The 17,262-nt window shown below is 33.2% G+C and overlaps 1 protein-coding gene across 1 annotated transcript; it reads right to left on the reverse strand.

Moving 5' to 3' along the window:
* Nucleotides 1-3,088: 3,088 nt before the first annotated feature.
* On the reverse strand, nucleotides 3,089-15,403 carry LOC114406453 (vacuolar sorting protein 3-like). Its single transcript, XM_028369159.1, has 14 exons — nucleotides 14,055-15,403; nucleotides 11,767-12,042; nucleotides 9,976-10,172; nucleotides 9,512-9,653; nucleotides 8,537-8,809; nucleotides 8,363-8,435; nucleotides 8,051-8,099; nucleotides 7,272-7,557; nucleotides 7,034-7,089; nucleotides 6,133-6,201; nucleotides 5,921-6,032; nucleotides 4,814-4,903; nucleotides 4,180-4,350; nucleotides 3,089-3,661 (listed from the first exon to the last, which is right to left on the reverse strand). Exons 1-14 carry the CDS (start codon nucleotides 15,168-15,170, stop codon nucleotides 3,569-3,571), a joined length of 3,003 nt encoding a protein of 1,000 aa, XP_028224960.1. The 5' UTR covers nucleotides 15,171-15,403; the 3' UTR covers nucleotides 3,089-3,568.
* Between the last annotated feature and the right edge of the window lie 1,859 nt (nucleotides 15,404-17,262).

Below are 17,262 nucleotides of genomic sequence, written 5' to 3' on the forward strand. Positions count from 1 at the left end.
TAAATTATTTTCATATTTTTAGTATAATTTAAATGGAGAAATTGGTAAGAGAAAGGTGAAAAATATGACTGATAAAAAATAAAAGTGAGAGAATATAATAATGTTTATGCTAATAATGTACATTCATGGACCAAAATTTCACTACATGGTTAAGTTCAGGATCAAAGTGTGAATAAATTATTAGGTTTAAGAACCAAAATGAAAATAAATTGTTAAACTCAGAGGCCAAATCAAAAAGTCAACTTTTAGACACGTGAATGACAAGTGACAACTGTGAGCTGTAACGTTATCACCAAAGGTGACACATAGGCATGAACCTTAACATTAAAGAGTTAGGTTAACGACAAGATCAATATGTCATACTTTTTACACATTCAAGTATTAAATTCAATTTATTTTATCTTTCATGGGCCAATCTATTAGTGTTATACACTTTGAAGGGTCAAAATGAGTATTTATAGTATTGATTGTGAATTTAGTATATATAGATTAAAGAAAATTAAATGAGTGTAAAATATTAATGTATTAAGTTTAAAATATATTTTTAATATAATATTATTTTGTCCTAGACCATAGATCATGAGTGTCTCCCAACCCACTGGTCAGAGACTAATCCCGTTTGTTTTTATAAACGGTGAGAATTAAATACGAGTTTTCTTGTTAAATAGATCATTTTTACTCATGTGAATACAACGAAATCTTATATTATTACATCTATCCTTTAGGTTTTTTAATATAAAATTTAAATACGATTAGTTATTTATTGATTTTTTTTAAATAGGTTGTAACCGTAGTATTCTTGATAATGATGAAACTTATTTATTTCAAATAGGGATGTGAAAAAAAAATTAATGTCACAAAATTGTAAAATATTAATAGTTTTGGAATAAAAGGAAAATATTGAAACCTCGATAGTTTTGGAACAATGAAAGTATACTCTAACACATTATCTATTATTAATTAAAAATTACAAAATTATGGGTGAAACTAGTTAAATAAGAAGGAATATTTGCAAAATTTTATAATTTTCAGTAAATTCTACTAAATATTCCATGTGTTTCTTTTTATCTGTTTTTAAGGTTTTTGCGTAGAAACTAATAAATGTAATAAATTTTTTTAATCTTAATAAAATGCATATGTGTAAATTAATTAATTAATCTATAAAAAATATTTAAATTAATTAAAGATTAGATAGAAAATTAGGATATAATTGATAAAATAATAATTAATTATATCTTGAACTTTAATTAAAGAAACAAAGGAAGTAACAATATGTTAGAGAGCATGCTGCTAACATTTTTGTTAAACCTATTGCACGTGCACAACACATATTATAAGATTATTGATTTTTAATAATATTCAAAAAAATGGGTTAAAACAAGAAAAAAAATTCTACCATATGCATTAACAACATTTTTGCAAATGCGGTATAAAGTACACATGGTTAAATGGGTTTGGAAACCTTTCCTATTATATCATTAATAACACTTAAAAAGCGTTGATGATTTTAATAACATTTAAAAATATTATTAAATTATTTTTGGTTCAAATATATTTTATCCCTATAATTTAACTTTTTTTTTCACTTTAGTTCCTACAAATTATGTTTATTTTATTTTTTGTCTTTAAAGTGCTTTAAATATTATTTTTATTTTTTTAAGTGTTATCTAAAGAACTTAAGATAAAAAATAAAACAAACACATTTTGTAAGGACTAAAATAATTTTTTTTTGCAAGGACCAAAACAAAAAATACTGAATTACAAGGAGAACATAAATATTTAAGTCATTATTTTTTTAGTAACATTTAAAAAATGTAGTTAGTTGATAATAGTGTATCATTAAAAAATGTTACTTATATTCTTGTAGCATTAAAAAAAATATGAATATAATATTCATTAATGTTTGAACATCGAAGTATTCAAATTCCAAGAAAATTCGTCCAACGAACCAAAATTTTGTCACACTATAATCTAAAAACAAACACCAATTAAGAACAACCATAATTATTATTTTTCTCATAAAATCGCATCATGATTTAACTCGAGAATAGGAGAAATATAGAAAGGGAAGAAAATAGAGAACTTACCACTACAAGAATTCTCTCCCAAGAGGTCTAGAGTGTATGGAAAGTACGCAAGAGAATGTGGAACTCTACCTCTCCACCTTGAGGATGAGAGAAGTTGGCTAGAGAAGACCTAACTTTCTTATTTGTGAGGTTTAGAGAAAGAATAGTTTTAGGGGTTTTCAAGGTTTTTCTCTCACTGTGGCTCCACAAAACACACTCCCGCGCCTATTCTCTACCTTAAGGCCCAAGCATGAAGCCCAACCACCAAGAACTTATAAACTCATCTAAAAATACATTAACTTTTTACATTTTATTAAATCATTATTCATAGGATAAATTAAATTTAATTCCTCTAACATTTCAATTAAAACACTTAGTCACATAATTAGGTAAAACACATTGTTACATTTAATTCACTCTATTTATTCAATCCTCATCTATTAAAATATCAACATTTCATTTGCTTTATCAAGTCAGTTCAACCATGAAACAGTCTCAACACTTTTTTTTAAAAAAAAAATAGACTTCTACATTTTTTAAGCTATTATCTTAAATGATAAAAATTAATAAATAAGTGCAGAACAGGTCTTAAATTAAGGAAGACATCGTAATGATAAACAAACGATTATCTTAAATTACAATACTGCATTTATAACCTCTTAAATGTGTTAAGTTGTTAATAACCCAGTTTTTAATAATGTGCTAATAATCCAGCTTTTAGCATATGAGTCTACATCTACATCAATATTCAATAGAGATGGAATGGAAAGTTACGTATACCATTATCCCCTAGTCAGAATGTTGAATAAAAACATTTATTTACTTAAAGAACAGTTTTTAAGCAGTTTTTTTAACGCACTTCCAAGTGCAATCTATCTACGTAAACTGCAGTTGACCACAGAAAAAGTAGATAGTATCTGCAGTCATTACTTTTAAAATACTTCAGCTATCACTCTCCTAAATATTGGATGCTGCAAACGAGTTCCAATATTTTAACGGCCAAATGGCAGTACATTATCAAATATAGCAGAAAATTTACTGAACTACAACGGAAGAATGAGCTCGTTATTATGTGCAAAAATTTACATTGTACATTATCAAATATACAAAGCAAATTGCGAAAGGGTGGGGGGGGGGGGGGGGGGGTATGGAGAACTCAGCAGACATTTACAGTAGAGTACACTCAACGGGCAATAATTATTTACTCTTTCAGTGTGGGGGTTAGAAGCTGATACTTAGGCTGTGTTTGGCAAAGTGTTTAGACCACGTTGAACGAAAAAAAACACATTTCAAGACAAAAATGCCAAAGCAACTGCCTAGTTGCTTCTCCATTGTGTCAAACCTGACGTTGACTTAAAACCTTTAAGTTAACTATGTAAACCGAGTGATCATTGACGCATTTCCTTTTCCCAATTTTGAATGAATTCGGATTTGGTACAGGGAATGGCAACTTCTGGGATTCAACCAAGCAATATCTACGTAACAACATCGTAGGTTCGAGATCAACGACTCACGAGCCAACCCGGTTTAATTAGGATGTCTTCCTTAAAATTGCGACCTGAGACAGACACTGACTCACCTTGACGGCGGTAACACTACAAAGGATTAAAAGAATAGGTGAGAAAATCCAATTCACAAAGTAGTGCTAAAAAAAGAAGTGTTTACTCAACGAGAAATATTGATCAATATAGTTACAAAAAATGGAAAATGAATTGTCCCTAGATTCATTCACTATAATTGGAGAGAATAATCAATTCCATTTTGTGAAAACCTAGCATGCATGCACACGTGCACAATCACACAGACTGATAGATGGGAGTTACTGAATGAAAACAATATGTAAACAGGCATTGATAAGGAAGATTTTCTTCTTTCAATACATAAACAGTAAACAATGAATTTAAAAAATTATTTTCTTGTTAGATTGTCATCATAAACAGATTAATGACCGAAAACATGGAACTGATAAAATTACATCAAGAATTAAATTGATAAGCTAAGAAACAAGTTCTATAAAGAAATGGAGAAATAAGTTTAGCAACTACATGTAGAAAGTTGGGATAAAAGCTTTATTTGAGGCATCAAATTGAGAAAAAGAGCTCAAGCAACTAACCTTGTAACATACAACAGTGTCATCAGGATACATTGCAAATAGCTTCGTACCAAGACGTGCATCACAGGAGTCACAGAGGCTCTCATCATTAATTTGTACATTCCTTGACCTCTCCTCCAATCTTGACAATCTTGCATCAATGTCTACGGCACGAGATAAATTATGCACAATCTGAAAGAATTTGTTGCTAAGATTACAAGCCCATAATACTTGGTTGACAACAAAAAGTAGCAATCAACCTCAAAATTTCAGACTACAGAGAAAAAATAATCTTGGGAAGATTGAATATGGGAATTATTGAAAAAAATTAGTTTGATTTCAGAAGTAACCATGAATTTGGTGGTCAAACATCCATATAAACTGGAAATACTGTAAGGACTATACCCAAAGGATCGTATTAAAATAAGCCATATACATTGTTCCAGAAGTATTTAAAAAATTGTTGTAGTTGCCAAAACCTTGCTGAATTCTCTCAACCTCACTTCGAGAGAACTTTCATAACTGAGGATTAAAGATTATTCTTGATCGCAGCAGCCACTACACCGAGTGAAGTTTTATTCTTTTTTCTCTATCACGTGGAAAGAAAAGATCTGAGATTAGGACAATCTATCCAAGGGAAAAAACATGGAAGTACCTGTCCTTGACGATGATGATGAACTCTGGCCCTGAACATTCTTAGTAAAGTGTCAGAAGCAAGTTGAAGTGGCATATCTGGAGACAGTTTCTGCATTATAAAGTCAAAACTTTTAGGGAGTAACATTCCAAAATTAAGAACCACATTTATGTGGAATAAACTCTATAGTTGAGAGAGAGAGATGCAACTATATGCAAGTCGTTAGAGTCCTGTAATTGCAAAAACATACATCTACATCCAACATTGACAGTTATACTCGGGTTTGATATTGATGAATTAGCATACTCAAGCATTTCAAATTTTCTCTTGCAGTGGTTAACTTGTGATATTAATCTTTTGATGATAAGAAACGCGAGGAAGTTGATTCATTTATCATATACATCACATCAAAGAAATTCACACCATAAATTACGTTCTTGTTTATAAAACTTGGTATTTTCAATATGCCTACTGAGTGGCTTGCTTATGCAGCAGCTCCATTGACTAACTTATAATATAATTGTTTGATATAAAATAAATAGAACTATTCATGAGCCATCTCCTAAAAATTTGAGGTTTAGATAGTAGGTCATTGACATTAGTATTAAAGACCCCATGTCAAATGCTCAGGAGTTTGATTGTTGCAACCCTTACTTTTCTAAAATAATGTTGAATTTCAAAATGATGTGAGTTGGACTTGTACATTGTTCAATCTTCAAACATCAAACCCAAAGGGCTTGCATGAGGAGGAACATTTAATACAAAACCATTTATATGCCTTCACACAATAGGTTAAGTTTTTGGGATAGTTTGTCCTTGACAAGAACTTTAGCGAAGAGAGAGGGGAAATACAACCCTTCAATCCTTACCAAGGGGCTGAACAAGTTTATGACCTGATGGTCTTATAAGGGGCAATATTTATTTGTATTAATAATCTTCACTTTAAGTGCATATCATTTTGCCAACATAAAACTTGCTGATATGACAGATGGATCTGTATACGTATTTTCATGCCGACAGATCCCTTCTTTCACTCTACACTGCAAAATATGTACTTTTTGCAGTTGAATATAGATGTTGTGAACAATTTGCTTCAGAAATTATGGTAATATAGAGTGAGTTAAATACCTCTAAAACTTGCAATGGATCTAATGATTCTCCATGATTATGCAGAAGGCGAACAGCAGCAGTAAACATGGGATCCTTATCATCTTGTGGATCCAAATACATTTCAAGCAACCTGAAGACAATAAGCAAAAAGTAAAAGCATTTAAAACAAACTTTTTAAAACACCTCAGCATAAATAAATAAAATATTGAAAGGGTAAATAGGAGACAAACTGCATATATGCATCAGCTCTTCCTATCTCAGCACAATATTGCTCAGCAGCTTCACTGTCTTCCAGTTTCCTGGGAGCCAACATAATAATAATAATAATAATAATAAAGAAAAAACTCCTTGCATGTGATTTAACACGTTGTAGGCCAATTGGTTCTTCTGCATGTGGTTTATGTTTTATTCACATTAAACTTCACTATCCTAAAACTATGGGAAATCCAATTGTCTGCTAAAATACATATCCAATGGAATCATGCTGATTGCAAACATCCCATCTTGAGACAATCACATTAGTCTGCAAAAAATACGGTAGGCTTATATCTTACCAATACTTTAAAGGATTTTTCTTCCCAAATTATTGGAAACTGAAAGCTATTACAACCTAGAAGGATAAATATTTGCTAAAAAAGTAATGCATGTTCATCTTTTCTGTTTTTGTCTACAACAACCAAACCTTATCCCACTTAAAGAGGACAGTCAAATATATGGATTAAACATCTTTCACCTCTATTAAAAACAAGTTTTTCAATAAATCAAATTATAGTAAGGTAAATTTTAATGAACATTTCTTTATAGTGCAACTATGATACTCTACGATGAACATAATGTGTATACCTGAACATTTTGTCAATCTAAAACTGAGGAGACTATTGTTAGCAGTGCAATTTAGATCAACAGTTTCTGTATTATCTTCTCTAAGAGTCTGCTTGCATGATGAGTAAGCTAATTTATGTTTGAAAGATGCAAGATTGAAATTTGAAGTTATTGGAATTGTTTAAAGTTTTAGCATAATGATTTGACTTTATGATTTGCTCATTGATGCATGAGTTTAACTTGTATTAGCATAGTTTTGAGTGAATTTTATGAAAGCTAGTGTAACTTTGAAGCTAATTAGACACTTACAAAGCCAAAATTTGGAGGACCAAAGTCTCCTGCCCCAGTCTTCTATACAGAATAGCCTGTTGAGTAAAGCCAAATTAATATAAGGAAAAGTAAGGAATGCTAAACATCCTTTTGAACATATGGGAGTTTATCACCACACCTCCCAAAAGTCTATGATCACAAAGAGCCATTAGTAACACATATGCCAATGTTGGATAAACAGAGCTTAAGATAGCACGGTCAAAAGTCTTAAAGTTACCTTTTCTAACCATAATTCTGATCCTTCAATCAAGTCAAGAACTTCTTCTGGATCATACAAGTCTGAGGATTGCAAAAATATCTGTAATCTTTCCCTGACAGGAATCTGAAAGATTGAGTTCTTCAACATAGCCAAACTTCTTGTCTCTATATTTCCACTATCAAGATTCTCAGAAATATTTTCAGATTCAAAGGCTTCAATTGCTGATTTGGCAAGTGAGAGGGCGTACAAAGTATGCAACTGTGTATCATTACAGTCCTGGTCTTCAATCAACCACTGGAGATACCTAAAAACAAGGAAGCCATTGAAAACTAAAAAGTCAAAATATTAAAAAATAAAATATAAATTTATATTACAATGGGAACAACAACCAAGTACTTTAAATTTTGGATGAGAAATTGATTTGAGTAGTCTAAAATTGTTTTAGAAAACAGATTTTAAAACTCTAGAGAGAGAAAGGATTCAAACAGGCTCAGAATGATTTTTACCATGATAATGCAATGATGAGAATCATGAGATGTGATGCATTAATAACTTAATAGTGCACTATCTATAGTAATATTCCAGTAAGTATAAATGTCGTATAACTAATGTAACACAAATCAGCAGCTATATTTATTATATGGTCAGCAAAAACATAAAAGGAATGAAAATGAAATAAAGAAATAATATCTTAATCAAATCCTTCAAATCAATAACCATAAATATCCTAATAAAATTCTTAAGACATTATCGATTTGAGAGAAAGGAGTATACTGCCAATAGATAACACAACATACCTCTGTAAAATTTCTGCCTTCTGCGGATCAATAGTTGTAACAACTTCATCTGCAGTACGAAATGAATAACATCATGAATTGTTTCATAATAAAATAATCTTAGCAAAAAAAAAACCATAGCAATGCCTATGATATTTGAGAACCCTTTGGCAGAGTACATTAGCATTGTATGATAATATCCATTAAACCAAGTAGTCCAAACTAGTCAAAATTTAGCAATACATTCAAAATTTACATTTCACAATAAAAAGTACCGAAGAGTAGTAATTATCCAAATAATGAGTACACAATGCTTAAAGAATCAAGGCCAACCAGGAGAAAGCTCGATCTCTCGTTTGTCTGAAGTTAAAACATTGACTGCAAGAACTTGGTTGATATCTGCAATCTGAAATGAAAAGATTCAAAACAAGAATAATGATCATTTAATCAAATTATGAAGTTGAAACATTCTACTTCCATTAACAACAAACTTCTAAACACTCGTACCCATCCTAGATGTTGTAGAATCAATTCTTGGTCAGATGATTCCTCAAGAATCTTTGAAGCTTCAGCTGCAGCAATTACCCTGCCAGAAATAAGGTTTCCCCCACTATTCTGTGTATTATTCTCCAAAGAAGGGTCTTTCCAGAGGCCGGATGAATAATTTCTAGCTAGGATGCGCCAAATATGCACAGCTTTTGAGCTCATTCCTTTACTTGCACATAGGAAGGCAAGTGTCCTTAGGTGCCCAGACTCTTCTAACATCTGCTCCAATTCCTCCTGAAAAAGAGATGTATTTCACACGGTCATTTTTCAGGCAACCCCCAGGTAATTACCATTATGTCATGCAACCAAAGTTTTCTTTAAGGAGCAGCATGGATTTAAAAAAGGGAATTTTTTTCATTTTCCTGTATATGCTTGTGCTTGACATTCAAAGAAGGTTAGGTTTTGGTTTTTCATGTTTATTTTGCTGCTGAGGCTATTCTCTTTCTGCAGAGCTTCAAATATGATCATATCAGGAAAAGGAAAAAGTAATTTCTCAAATCTACATAGAAATAATGGGTATAATTCAATTCACGACATATTTATTTTACAGTATTAATTATGAAAAATGTATTGAAATTACTTCAATCAAATAACTAAATACATAACTGTTAGAATAATTTGCAGTTCATGTACAATATGTTAAATGCTTAGTTCTCATAGGAATTAGCATCCACTATTTGCCTAGGAAAATAGTCTCCACTTAGTCTACTAGGAGCCTATAGATACAAATGTTCAGCATAATCTGAGAGTCGTACAATACAATCATTTAATCAATCAATTTCACTTGAACAATTCCATCCTAACTCTATTTCTCCCCTATAAATTCAACAATAACATCCAGAGACTTGTGTAAAACAAAAACATATTAATTTGCACGTATCTATTGAGTTATTCATTTACAATATCAAAACCACAATAACAGTAATCTGCACATACCACAACACACCAGTTTATAGAAGAAGCCAGCTTCTCCATGTCCTCAACAGAATTTAGAGCTCTATACAAATACATTAGTAGTGTGTCAACTCCCTCCCTGACTGATTCCGTTAGGTCTTTTTCACGACAGGCCTCCAAATACCTGTAACAATATTGATCAACATAGGCGGTTAAGTAAACAAGTCAAAGGCCATAATAACTACACATATAAGAAAGGTTCCATGAAAATTATTAATTTACAATGCTATTATGATATGGTATTGAAACCCAAAATATTTCAAGTATATTCCTATCTTCCTCTACACAAACTTTTCTTTATGATCAGCCCAATAGTCCCTGGTACATGGTATAGGAGCTTTTTATTAGTATCTGTATGACATTAGAAGTCAGTAGGAATATATTATATAGTCACCATCCAAAAATAGAAACAAATACGTGAATAACAACAAAAATTGAATTCAGACCTGCTAATGTTCTTGATTGCTGACTCCAACAAATCAGCTCTATTTGCTGGATTGAGAAAAAGATCATTATCTACTATTGTTTCTACACCTGCTTTCCTCAGGAAAGAAGCTCTTTGGATTGTCATCAAGCCATCATCTATTACATCTTCAAGAGGGGCCGGTGGAGGATGCAAACCCCAATACCTATTCCTAGGAACCTACAAAAGCCAGTTTGAACATCTGTACCACATTCATACAGCACAACCTTTAAATATTTGAATAATTTATATGTATTAAGGACAAGTACCACATTTCACAATATAGCACAAAAACTAATACAAAAATTAGTTGTTACTATAGTATATTTATTATTTTAGTTGAATTTGTGCCTAAATCTGATTGAGAAGAAATTGCATGCGACCAAGAAATTAAATACTAACTAGATAAATACATAAATCTTCTACTAAATTTACATCTCATGATGAACGGCTCAAAAAATATATCAATTGATACTCATCCAGTATGGACCATTTCTTCACATTTCAAAAGTTCTATTTCAGGCAGATTACCCCCTATGTTGTCAATCGTGGGCGTCACGGCCGCTATCGCGGCGGAGTGGAGCAGCGCGGCCCCCATCCGCAACGGGGATGGACGTAGCGGCGCGGTTCAACGTCGCGGTTGGAGCGGCCGCTATCGCGGCGGAGCAGCGCGGGATCTGGACCGGATTTTCACGCCGCTACACTGAAGCCGTGGAAATTCTGAAAACCCTAGCGCGTTGCTGCTCTCCACACCTGCAAGGCTGCGACCCCGGCAACGCTGTGACACCGGCGAGCGCCGCCACGAGTGCTGCGAGACTGCGACACTGTTCGTACCTTTCTTTCCCAAGCGAGTCTGCGACACCGTTTCCTTGCTTGAACTGATTTAGGGACTGGGGAAGTGAAGATGGCAATGGTAGGCGTGAGGGCAGGGGATTGGACAAAACAGAGAGAGAGTCGTTGAGAGTTTGTGTTCCTTGAGGCCACGGAACGCATAATCATTATACAGTGAATATCACTGAAATAGGATTTTAGTCCTTTAGAGTTTTTTTTAGTTCCTATTTTTACTTTATTAATATTAAATTATGATGTTACAATAATATTCACAACTCATTGACTTACCGTACACGTCCCCTGATGTGTATATTTTTTTTAGTATTTTAAAATTTGTATCTATTTAAAATAATGAATGACATCAGATTAATGGATGAAATATTTAAAAATATAATTTAGAAAAAAAATCTAAATATATGTAATAATTACGTGATAAGTTAATGAGATGTGCATATGGTGTTAAGTCATTTACTAGTAACTAGATTTCATCCTTCTGTGGTGCGTGTGGAGTCACAGCTAGAGAGATAAAATAAGACCTGTTAAAATTAAATTAAAATCTTAAGTTCTTTCATTAGAATAAAAATATTCTTAAGTCCCTAATTATTTAGCTTAAGAGGGATTAAGGCTTTAAGCCCTTTATTTGCTTGACTTTTTACTTTATGTTTTGTAACTTTTGTTTAAGTAACTATGTTTTCAGTTATTTTTCTGTTTTTGAACTTATATATATACATATTATTAATTATTTAACATATATAAAAAAAACATTAGAATAGCGGTCATCCCGCTATCCGCTATCCCACTTTTGGGGTCGACCGCTCTGCTCCGCTACACCGGTATTGACAACTATGATTACCCCAAGGCCATATACTAAAAAAAACCAGCAACATAATTTTGAAACAAAGCTCAAGGCAATAATATAAAAAGATAGACATGCACAATGTACCAGTAAGGACCAGCGATTTGGATCTCGCATTATAAATGGGAATACTTCAGAAGGTTGCATCGTCTCAGAAAGCAAGAAGTGGTCCACTGCTTCTTTAAAATGCAAGTCAAAAAGCAAGAGGAATCCCACTTGAGCATGAACAAACGAGAGCAAATCTTTTGACATTTCACCTTCTGACTCTAGCTCCTCCACCAAGGATATGGCTCCCTTATAGTTCTTCTTCCTCAGAAGGTCTTTTATTTGTTCTACAGAAGGTAATTTCTGATAGCACACTACCTAGTAAAATATGTAAAAATAATAACAAATTCTTCAATGAGATAGGACTATGATCATCAAAATTATTTTTAATTAAACTAACAAAATAAATTAACACGATGTAAAATCTAATAATTAATTAAGTCATGATCAACAGTTACAATTTAAAAATGACATTTACAGAACTATTAGTAATAGAACAACAAAAAACCACACAAAAGAATAACTACATTACAAGCCTCTTTCAAAAAGTACATTACAAACCATTCACAGTCAATTAATCATACATTGTTGTCAATGTCATAAACTCATAATTTAACACAACTAAAAAATGTCCAACACATGGAATCGCGTATGATTATTATCAAACGAAGTCTTGACTTATGTTAGAATGATGGGATTATATATAGGATATAAAAGAAAAACCAACAAAAGTAATGTGTATCAGTTTGGTTTGATTCAATTTTCACAATAGGAACCAAAAGTTGAGCCAAACCACAACAAATAAGGTTTTACAATTTTCATTTTTTTTTGGAATAGCATGGAAGTCAAATTACGGTTGACATATATGATATATATCAATTATATATGCATGAAAAATGAAGTTATATGCAAATAAAAATAAAATACATAAAAATTGGCAAAATATTAACTCAAAAGTTCAATTGGGGCTGGAGACTCACTATAGATGACAAGAGGATGCCGGATGCATGCCGCAACCACAAGATTCATAACGGCTGCAATACCGGCCAGAATTGCAATTGCAGATCCAAGAAAGTACACTATACAATAGTGCTATAGCGGCTATTTAACAACACTGCTCTTGATTAACCAAAAATGGAATCTGTCCACTTTATGGATGATACTATTCTTGTTCATAGGCAATAAGCAATAAGCAGTGATTTATGCTAACAATGATTTATAATTTTTATTTTGTTTTTAGTAATGTCCAAGAACTTTGTTCTGAATTTGGATTTGTAGAATTGTAATTATATATTTATTATGTTTTATGAATTTTTATGTACATATCCTACACATATATATTTTACAAAAAGTTACTATAGCATCAGAATGTATAGCATCACAAATTTCTCTCCAACTAGCATTATATATATGAATTTTCCCTCTTGGGCCAACTACTTGAGTGAAAAATTTAGGTTTCAAATAAATAGTTCTCTAAGAACTACGCATTTAACTCCACAAGATTGAAAAATTCTATTATACTTTTAGTATTTTACTTCCTCTCATGGTTTTCAAAAACAATCCGTGACACCAATTGCAACCACATCAGCTGCATTTGCCCACAATCTCCCGCAATGTCAAGGATCACAACAAAACCACAACTGCAACCATGACTACAATCTAAAGCCTTGCTTCCTACTTCTGAATTTTGTTCAGCAGTTCTGATATTTAAGTACTCCATCAATATCATTTTCAAATTAAAGGGACCCAGAATGAAAGAATACCATACGTTCTTGACTTTTCTAAAACAACTTAAAATAAGTTCCACTAGTTATTTACAATTTTGAGCATGCTATGTTTCAGAACAAATTCCCAAATCAGAGAAACGTTATTTGATACATTTCCATAATTGGACTTCACGAGTGATGCCATGAGAAGATTGCCAGAAACACTCAAAAGCCAACTAAACCTATTCTGTTTTAAGGTGTTCGTATTTCCATTTCAAACCATATTGAACACCAACCCATCATTTTTCTTCAGTATATAAATATTGAGGTGCAACAAACGGTGTGTAAATGCCTATTCAAACACAACCTAAATTTTCCTTTTTCTTTAGCATTATTTGCCAGGGTGTGGCCATGTACGAACAATCTGCCATTATGATGAACTAGCCCCTATTCAGTTTACTTCAACAATCCAATAATCCACAACCCTAATAAAGCATTTATCCATTGAGTTGAACCCTAACAAGGCCAGCCATCCAAGCTCACCTCACAAGTATATGATATATCAATCAACAGCTATATTCTGAAAAATTATCACAATATCACCAGATTCAAACTAGAACATACCTTGGTAGCAGTTGCAACAGCAACAAGCCTCCCACCCTTATCTTCCTCGCTGGCAACAACGCATCGCCCAACCCCTTCCCCGCCGAAGGGCAACACCTGAACACAACAACCATGCCTCTTATGATACAACCCAATCTTCCCATCACTCACAACCACCACATAGGAATCAATCTCCCCCATGGAATCCAACCCGTGCCGGAAGACCAGACTCCCCCCCACGGGTTGCCCATGGGGATCAACAATAACCCCCACATTGTCCACCAGCAACAGCACCCTCCACTCCTTGTGCAAGAGCTTCAACCTCGGCGGCCACGACACGTCCGGCAATGAGAAGATCACGCTACTCTGCCCAGTAACACATGAAATCAAACTGTACCCATTCACAGTACCAACAACAATAGAATCATTCAGCCACACCATGGCACTAACAACCCCATCAACACACTGAATCTCCTTCAAAACCACAAGCGCACCACCATCATCCCTCTCACTTTTCCCATTCCTATTCCCCAAAACAAGCTCCGCGAGAATCAGCCTCTTCCCAACAACAATTGCAAAAACACAACCACCACCTGTCTCACTCTGCACTTCACCCTCCTTCATTGAGTTCATTCTCAATTTCTGAAACAATCCTAGACCCGAACCCGAACCTGAACCTGAACCTAAACCCGAACCGAAACCCTCGGATTCTCCACCGTTGTTCCTGAGCCTTCTCCTAGTGACCAACGAAACCCCCTTCGGGAAACTCAATTTCGTGGCGCGATTCGAGAGTTCGGAGTCGACCAAGAACAGAGTCCCATCGGACAGCAACAGAAGCTTCCGGAACTCTTCGATTACCGAGATGGACTCGACGGCGGCGTCGCTGACCGAAACGCTTCTCAGGAACGAGAGCTTGCGCAAAACGGCGTCGTCGCTGTCGTTGGAGTCCTCGGCGGAGAGGGAAAATAGGGTTCCGGAGTGAGTTCCGACGTAGAGAAGAGTCGTACGGTGTCGTTTCGAGTGGGAGATTGAGAGGGATCGAATGGAGCTGGCGCGTGAGTGGGCGGTGAGGTCGAACTGCGCGTGGGGCTCCAGCACCACGCGGCTCATGCTGCTGTTGCTTTCAACCTGAACCATTTTTGTGAATCGACGCGCTGCGACTCGGAAAGTTTCTACCTTCTCATTCTCGCAGGTTCTTTACTCTCATGAAAACCAATTGAGGGTGCACGATAAGGGCGATTTTTTTATGGCTCACCTAAGCGGAGCCTCAACGGGTGCGTGGGATTAAGCAAACTTGCCTTGCACCTCCCTGCACTTGGACTCTGCTTCACCCAACTTTGGGGAGAAAGAAAGAAAGAAGGAAGAGAACATACACTTGTTTTGTTTCATGTTTTTCACTTTTTTGTAAGTCTAGGTTTTAATTAATTTTTTTTAAAAAATATATTGTAAATAATAAGTAAATGAATAAATACTTTTTTATATTATCACTTAATTACAAAATAGTAACATGATAAAAAAAATACAAATTGAAATTAAAAACATTTTTTTGGGTACATAAAATTAGTCATTTTAGTAAAACTTCTCCATGGATCATTATGTAATCAAATTGAATTAAAATCTATTTACCCAATTATTTCTTCTACTATTTTTAATTTTAACAAAAATCATGTGTAAAGAAAAAAAAAAAGAGTTAAATTGTGATTTAAATTTTTTCAAAAACTTTTTCGCAAATAAAACTATCGTCTAATGTATAAAAGATGTGAAAAATAGTTTTCCACAAAAACCAAGTTAGACGAAAGACTTAGTAGATCGATAGATTTTAGAAAACAATTTTTTCTAAAGAGACAAAATCACAACGTAGCACCAGTTAAACAGATAAAGGGAGGAAGCAATAACGCAGAGAAAGGTGACTTATTATGCACTCTTTGTCCTGTACATGTTGAAACCTCATCACTTTTGTTGTTCACGTGTACATACGCAAATCAATTTTGGAGCATATGGATCTCAATGTTTGGTATAGCATTCGTGTAGCATGGAGTTCAATTATCTGTAATATTTGGCAGCATAGGAACAGAATTATTTCTTATGGCAAGGTCTTAGACATAGAGCTAATTTGGCATAAGATCATGTTTTGTTTATGGTCTTGGTTGAAAGCTTACCAAAAGAATTTTAGTATTTCTTTTCTGCAGTGGCAAATAAGCCCTGCACTTGCGCTTATGTAACGTCGGTCTATCTGCCTTGTGGTTATGGTTTGTAAGTGCTGAATCTTCTCATATGAATGTTTCACTTGTATAGGTTAAGATTCTGATCATTTGCTATGTTAGTGGGGTGGTGGAGACCGGATGATTGGGCTATAATGTTTATGTATTATGGTCTTCTTTTGTATTTTTTTTTAGCACATCTTGTGCAAACTATATATATATATATATATAATATTATTGAGGAAAAAAATTAAGTGAGAATATAAAAACAACTAATAATAATCGTTAGATCATGGTTAAAAATAATAGATGTTGAAATTAAAATTTTTAAAATTCAAATTAAAATATAATATAACCATTAAATATTTATAAATAAAATAAGTAAAAAATTTTATTAATTTATCTTTACCATTAAGATTATGTTTAATTCTAATAATCCACCAAGTTTACACTAACATTCAATAAATTTATAACTCTTACAAAAGTTTTTCCAAGCTTATAACCTAATTATTGTTTTCCATAAATCATTACTGGGCTCTGGAACAAATCAAAATATTTGTTTGAGGTTGAATGCATATAGAAAAAGTTACTGTTTTACAAAGAAATTTACAAAATAAACTTTTTTTTTTCTCTCTCAAGATTTATAAGATGTTTGAAGAGTTTTACAACTTAAAAAAATTAAATGCAAAGAGAATGAAGGCAAAAGAAGATAGTTCATTACAAAATTTGTAATTTCAACACTTTCAATAGACTTCAACAATCAATGTGAGTAAATGACATCCTTTTTGCATCTCGAGCAAGTATCAATTGGAGCATTAAATGCTGCATTTTATTTTATTAAGTGAAGATTTGAAATAAAACATATTGGTTGCTTAACTATAGATATGTTTAGTAACCCAAAAGGTTGACTCAGTGGTGAAATGAATGAAAATGATATATTTAATATATGCAAAAAAAAATTGGGTTAACGACAATCACACATCGTGAGGGAAATCAATATCAAATCCAACAGATTAGAGGACACCCAT

The sequence above is a fragment of the Glycine soja genome, chromosome 3 (assembly GCF_004193775.1).
Source record: "Glycine soja cultivar W05 chromosome 3, ASM419377v2, whole genome shotgun sequence".
NCBI lineage: Eukaryota > Viridiplantae > Streptophyta > Magnoliopsida > Fabales > Fabaceae > Glycine > Glycine soja.